Source organism: Sebastes fasciatus, chromosome 16, assembly GCF_043250625.1.
Source record: "Sebastes fasciatus isolate fSebFas1 chromosome 16, fSebFas1.pri, whole genome shotgun sequence".
NCBI classification, from domain to species: Eukaryota; Metazoa; Chordata; class Actinopteri; order Perciformes; family Sebastidae; genus Sebastes; species Sebastes fasciatus.
The window spans coordinates 13,779,197-13,786,231 of NC_133810.1; the positions used below are offsets into that span (position 1 = coordinate 13,779,197).

At 39.9% G+C, this 7,035-nt stretch overlaps 1 protein-coding gene across 1 annotated transcript; it reads right to left on the bottom strand.

The window, feature by feature from the left end:
- Positions 1-541: 541 nt before the first annotated feature.
- htatsf1 (HIV-1 Tat specific factor 1) lies at positions 542-5,997 on the bottom strand. The gene is made up of 10 exons (XM_074612199.1): positions 5,774-5,997; positions 4,562-4,726; positions 3,346-3,583; positions 3,054-3,101; positions 2,811-2,965; positions 2,491-2,654; positions 2,245-2,341; positions 2,071-2,160; positions 1,826-1,963; positions 542-1,528 (listed from the first exon to the last, which is right to left on the bottom strand). The coding sequence occupies exons 2-10, from the start codon at positions 4,724-4,726 to the stop codon at positions 1,223-1,225; spliced, it is 1,401 nt and encodes a 466-aa protein (XP_074468300.1). The 5' UTR covers positions 5,774-5,997; the 3' UTR covers positions 542-1,222.
- Between the last annotated feature and the right edge of the window lie 1,038 nt (positions 5,998-7,035).

The window sequence follows — 7,035 nt, forward strand, 5'->3', positions numbered from 1 at the left end:
TCCAAACGGACTGTGTATTTGTAATAATAAGTGTCTTATAGCACACAGCCCTGGTTACCACCAGATCCAGATACTGGACACTAAAAAGGAAACGGACCATTATTCATCTATTTTTGTTTGCATTCTTATATGTGGATGCACTATCTAGTGTACGTTACAGTTAATTGTCTCTTGTTTGAAAGTCCCTTTATGGCTCTTCACGTCTGAACCCGGGTAGTCAGCACACCGTTTTTTTATATACCAGCTATGAAAATTACCAAATCAAAACTCTGTTAAAGCAAACATGCAACCATTGTGGAAATGAAAAAAGCAATCCCTTAAATGTACTGTGTTGAAGCTTGAACTTATTTTGAAGCTCGATCTTGTGAAAACTGACCAATTTTGACTTTTTACTAACATACATAACATGTATTCCTACAAGGTTTGGGCGATGGGACAATCCATACCATGAAACAATATACATTTGTGTACTTCATGATTCAAACTGTCCCTTCGATATCTGTGGTCAGTTGTGGGCAAAGTTGTACAATGAGCAGTCCTGTTTTATGACAGTTTTCGATTTTTATGTTGTTTTTTTTTGCTCTTTTGACAACTTTCAATTCACGAGTATTCTGTGATGTGTTCAGATAATCGAGGAGGAAATTCAAAAAACCTCAAAACCCTGATTACAAAAAGAAACAATCAACAGCAACATACTGTCACAACATGCTGAGCTGCAAAGTCATAATGGGGAAGATATCAAATAAACATTAGCTGTTTGTTCCAATTCTGCTTTTTTTTTTAAAACTCTAATATATTCCAAGATGTAAAGAACAAATCAGAGCCAACTGTTGGGATTTCAACTAAAGTGTAATGAGTACTGAAGAAGCTTGAACAATCTTCTACAACTCAATTCCAACACAGTCTCAGTTCTTTAGTAATTCATCAATATTTTAGGGTTATTAGCAAAAAACTGTAAACAAACTGGCACACTGAAATCCAGGGAAAGCTATAATGTGCTTGTCAAGTCCAGGTTAATTACTATGTAAACCAAAAGGATGAAAATAGGTAGACAAAAGCATTATTTTATTTTTCTAATTTACAAAACAGCCTCAAACTGTCCAAATACCATCTCCTCTTCCTCCTTTTTGCCTGCTCAACACGGAGGTTTGCCACAGTTCACTTTCTAGCAGGACTGTCCTAATTGGTTGCCATGGGGACCAAAGATGTGGATGTTAAGTATCTAGGCTTTCTCATCATCACTCCCTGCCATGCTGCTGTCTGTAGAATCTGCTTCCTCTTCCTCTTCCTCTTCCTCTTCCTCTTCCTCTTCCTGTTGTTGTGGTTCTGTTTTTGGGTGCTGTTCGGGTTCCGTGGTGCTGGAGGGCTCTGTGGGTTCTGTTGTGGTGGTGGTGCCGCCCTCTGCTGGCTTGGCAGTGTTGTCCTCTGCTGGCTTGGCAGTGTTGTCCTGCTGGCCCTTATCGCCTCCATCCAGGAAAGTAGACCAACCCTTCAGTCGCTCCTCCCGCTCGCGTGTCGTCTCTTCCACCTGCACAAAAAGAATTAGCATGTAAATTCTTACCAGATGTAGAGTGTAAGTTTAAAATCTAAGATATCACAATAACTCAAATATCACGTGACTTGTTTGTAAGAATGATGACCGACAGGCTCCGGTATCCTATTGGTATGTTGGTATTGGTACGTTATCCTGACTACGTTATTCACTAGTATGGATGAAGCTTCAAAAATGCTGCATCCGGAAAACTTCCATAATGCAACTCAATGGCATATTTTCATCATCCCTCTTGCTTGCTAAATGCCCATTTGTATTTTGCATTTGGTCTACCTGATAGTCTGTCGTTCCATCCCAAAGCACAGCAGTCAGCTGCCTTCCTCCAAACCAGCGACCATTGAACGACTGAATGCATGCATCGGCTTGATCAGGCTCCTTGAATGCGACCGATGCCACGCCGTCTGGGTGTCTCTGCAGCATCAACACAACCATATACCAGCTCCTTATTGATGCCGCTAACATAAAATTCAAACCATTCTGCTATGACTATGTAACAACACAAATGACATCAAACTCACGTCAAAGAGGATGACCTTCTTGACCTCCCCGAACTTCTCACACTCTGTCCGCAGATCCTCACGATACTCATTCAACTCCAGGGGGTCTTCCTACAAAGGCCAACACAGAGATTAATACCCTCAATGAACAGTGAGTGTGTGAGCGTGCATATGCATGTGTGCGTCTCTCCACACCTCAAAGTCACTGGGGTGGAACATGTTCCTAATGATGACAACTTTTTCATGCCTCTTCCTCACGTCTCCTTGCTTCTCTGGCCTCCAGTCCAGCTGTCTACACAGAGAAAGACACAGACAAAAGGAATACTCAATTACTTGACGTCTCTTAATCCACTTCAGCATTTTGGGGAGTGTTTATCCCGACATTGCTTAGTGGCACTTGTGGGAGGTCAAACAAAAAAAGAACAAGGAAGTAACGTTTACTTCTGTTGCTGCTGCATCTTCTTCCTATAATCTTTGTTCTTCTTCTTCTTCTTGCTGGCGTCATACTGGCCCTTTAGCTCAAACCGTGCCGCTTCCACGTGTAGTCGGTAACCTCGGACCTCTGACTCATCTATCAGACGCAGAGCCAATGCCACTGACTCCTTCTGCAGAGAATCACAAACATGCACACTGTTACGTCACTTGAGTGTAACGCAATACTAACTAATACTTATGATCTGTACAGTGTCATTCAAAGCCAAAACCCATGCGGCTGTGGAAATTATAAATTAACTTTTAGGCAAGCAGAAGGACAGACAGACCTTGAGATAGCAGCAGAGACCATCTCCCTTCAGATTTCCCTCTTTGTCCTTGTAGAGTTTGACCTTGTAGTCCTCAGAGATGGGGTCCCGCATCACAATGCCACACTTGGACATCAACTCAGCAAACTCCTCAGTGCTGATGTCAGGGGGCAGGCCTGAGGAGGAAGAAGATCAGGAGAGAGAGTGAGATAGGATGAACAGTCAGCTACTCAAAGAGAAAAGAAGTTAGTTAGCTATACCAACCTGATACGTAGACATTTGTGTTTTTATTTTCTTCGATATCAAACCATCCTATAAGCACAAAAAAAGGGGAAAAAAGCATTTATCAAAAGATGAGTTTGTACAAATTAAACTTAGAAATTGTATGTATAAATACTGTTAAGTCATTATTGTAGGCAGGGAGAAACGTGGAAACATACACTGACTGTAGCTCTTAAAAAACACCATTATTATACCACCATTTGGAGATTCCCATTTGTGTGTTACGTTACTGCACTGGTTTTCTCTCGTCCCTCTGGTTGTGGATGACGTTTACCTGGGTCTGGTTTCCTCTTCTCCCCTTTCTGTTTGGCTTCTTTATCTTGGGCCTCGTGCTGGTCGTCTGGGTCCGGCTTCTTGGCGGCAACTCCTGGTTTCTCCTTTTCTGAGGCCTTGCTGTCTGGTTCTGGGGCTGCTGGGTTGGAGCTGCTCACTGCAGCTTGGTTGGCATCTGGATCTCCGTCCTTAGTGAAGCCATAGTTGGCCTGGTAGGCAGCAATGAAGTCCTCTGTTATCTAGAGAAACAAAGCAAACCTACTTAAAGCTTCAGTAGGCCACAATTTTTTGGCATCATTGGGCAAAAATTCCATAATAACCTTTCAGCATATTGTAATTCAAGTGTTCTGAGAGAAAACTAGACTCCTGCACCTCCTCATGGCTCTGTTTTCAGGCTTTAAAAAATGTAGCCCGTGACAGGAGACTTTGACCAATCACAGGTAATTTCAGTGAGAGAGCGTTTCTATTGGTTGTGCTCTGGTCATGTAAGCGGTGCTTGGTATTTCCTCAAGAGATTTCAACATGGCTGCCGGGTCACAAACGTTCTCATTTTACAGCTAAACCGTGCACTACAAGATGATTCTGAAAACATTTGAGGCAAGAAATAGGCATTACAGCAACAGAATATTGATTCATATTTGATCAGCGCTGCCTAGTTTGAACATTTGGTCGGAGTTCGCAAGTGATTGACAGCCAGCTCTCATAGAAGCTGGACGGCGGACGCCAGATCAGCTCTGACTGGTTATTTCTCTCCGGTCTGTGAAATCCTGCAGATGCCGTTAGGAGCATTCGAGGACATAGAAGAACATGATTTTTTTCTGATTACCTGTTTCATGTACTACTGTCAGGATATTTTTTATAAAAATAACTTTTTTTAATCATATTTGCTCCAATCTCTAAGTCAGCTTTATCATTAATATGAAAACTGTTAATAATACATGCAAAAAAATAGGCCTGCAATCCAGTTTGGGGTGCAGTGACATCTGTATTTAGTGCTTCCACTTGTGTTTGGGTCACCAATCATGCATTTTATTGCCAAGTGTGGTTAGTGGCAAGTACAACCCATAATCATTGTTAACAAATGCCACATACATTTATATGCAATATATATGCCAAAGACTGCTGCACATACAGCAACAGAAAGCAAGAAAGATCTGAGGCTCAGGGACTGAGGGCCACAGGAAAACTAAAGCTGAGAGGTAAAGAAAAGTTCATACTTTAGGGAACCAGGCCTTCTTTTCATGGTCCCATTCATACACAGTCCCATCCTCTGGGTCAGTGTAGTTGTTGGGGTCAGAGCCATCCTCAGTTCTCCGGTCATAGAGTTCCTGCATCCGCAGCTGCTCCATAATCTCTTTGTTGGCATTTGATTGACCAGTCATCTGCAACAAGAATGTGAAATATTAAATCATCCACGTCGACAAGCCAAAGCAGTTGTATTATGCCCCAAATGTGGCAACATGTTGATTTAAGATCCTGCTTTTTTAATTTCCTAATTATAATTTCAGAAGATGTTGCAAAGATTTAGGATGATTATGGTTAGCCATTATAAGTCAGAAAAGAAAGCAAATAAGCTTGTCTTTTCTCTTTGCTCATAGATTTGGTAAACATCTGCCAAAATATGTGTGGTTAAAGCAGGATGGTAAATGCATATGCCACTGTCCTAGTCAGGGAGAGTGCTGTAACAGCCTGCTTCTCAGTCCTGACCACAGACATGTCTGACATGTCTTTGGTCAGGACCACAGATAGATAAATAGTAACTTTATTGATCCTGAGGGAAATTCAAGTTTCCAGCATCACAGTTCCATTGTGCAAAACATGTTAGTAAAAAGGCAGTAAAAAAGTTAGTAGTGCAAAGTACAAAGTACAACAAAATATACCAGATATAAAAATACAAGGAGATGAAGAAAGACTGTTGAAACTGAATATAGTGCAGGGTAACAGCTGTGATACACGACTATTAAAAAGTGCAGAAGAGACTGTTAAGAATGAGTATAGTGCAGGGTAACTCCAGTAGCTTAGTCTATGAAAGTGCACTCTATGCATTATTATTCATAGACATGTCTATGGTCCTGACACAACAAAGCTTTTGCACAAAAAAAAGCCATTAGCACAACGCCAACCAATCATATGTTGACTGACCACCGTCACCGCCCAGTAAGTCATGAACAAGGTATCAACCAGCTGCTTTAATTAATCACAACTGAGAGCTGACAGCTTGAATCAGATAGTAGACAAAGCTAATGCTAGTTTAGACACATTAAACTCTGCTGCCCGTGTTTCCACTGGCTGCTGAGGTTCAGGATCATTCACTGATGCAGTAACATCTGGATGTCTGTGCTTGTGAGTATATTAAGACAGTACACAGCAGGTAAAGGTAGTATTAGTTAGTTGATGTTAGCCAACATGGCTAGTTAGCTTATCGTTACCTTTTACAATAGTCCAGGCGACCTATACTCTGGTAGGTGCAAAAGAGAAGAACTCCGTGTAAAAACCGCAACCACAGGACCGGTATATTTATGATAATTCAGCTAGTGTTGTAAATGAATTGTACTTGTAAAATGAAGCACTGCGCGCTAACGTTTACCCCCTACTTCCGGTAGTTTCGTGAAGTACTTCCGGGGTCAGGTTACGTTTGCGCATGCGTGACAACTGGAGTGAAGCGCTCGATTTGTGATTCTACGTTTTCATCGCCACAGAGAGCCTTTATACACAAAACCAGGGGTCAGCAACCTTTACTATCAAAAGAGTCATTTTAGTCAAAATAAAAAAAACTAAAATCTGTCTGGAGCCGCAAAACATTTGAGCATAGTGATGAAGGTAACACAGTTTATAGTCTAACTATATAGTATATAAGTCTAATGCAGTGAGGGCCACATTGAGGGGAAAAAAATCTGAGATTTCCAGAATAAAGTCATGATATTACGAGAAAAAAGTCATAACTTTAAGAGGAAAAAAAGTAATAACTTTACGAGGAAAAAAAGTCGTAGCTTTACGATAAAAAAAGTAACATTACGATAAAAAAGTCATAACTTTAAGAGAAAAAAATTTGGAATATTAAGAGAATAAAGTCATAACTTTACGAGAAAAAAAGTCGAAATATTACGAGAATAAAGTCATAACTTTACGAGAATAAAGTGGTAGTATTACGAGAATAAAGTCATAACTTTACGGGGAAAAAAGTCGTAATATTACGAGAATAAAGTCATAACTTTACGGGAAAAAAAGTCGTAATATTACGAGAATAAAGTCATAACTTTACGGGGAAAAAAGTCATAACTTTACGAGAATAAAGTCGTAATATTACAAGAATAAAGTCATAACTTTACGGGGAAAAAAAGTCGTAATATTACGAGAATAAAGTCATAACTTTACGGGGAAAAAAGTCATAACTTTACGAGAATAAAGTCGTAATATTACGAGAATAAAGTCATAACTTTACGGGAAAAAAAGTCGTAATATTACGAGAATAAAGTCATAACTTTACGAGAATAAAGTCATAACTTTACGAGAATAAAGTCGTAATATTACGAGAATAAAGTCATAACTTTACTAGAAAAAAAGAAAATAACTCGTAAAATCACTACTTTATAATACTGACTTTATTCTCATATTACAACTTTCTTTCTCATAAACTTGTGACTTTATTCTCGTAATATTATGACTTTATTCTCATAATATTACAACTTTT

Excerpts from the sequence above, each read along its gene's own strand:
- htatsf1 (XM_074612199.1), bottom strand. The coding sequence starts at position 4,726 with ATGACTGGTCAATCAAATGCCAACAAAGAGATTATGGAGCAGCTGCGG. Across the intron at positions 3,584-4,561 it reads AGAAGGCCTGGTTCCCTAAA|ATAACAGAGGACTTCATTGC; the intron begins GTATGAACTTTT and ends TTGTTTCTCTAG. Across the intron at positions 2,161-2,244 it reads TCCACCCCAGTGACTTTGAG|GAAGACCCCCTGGAGTTGAA; the intron begins GTGTGGAGAGAC and ends TGGCCTTTGTAG.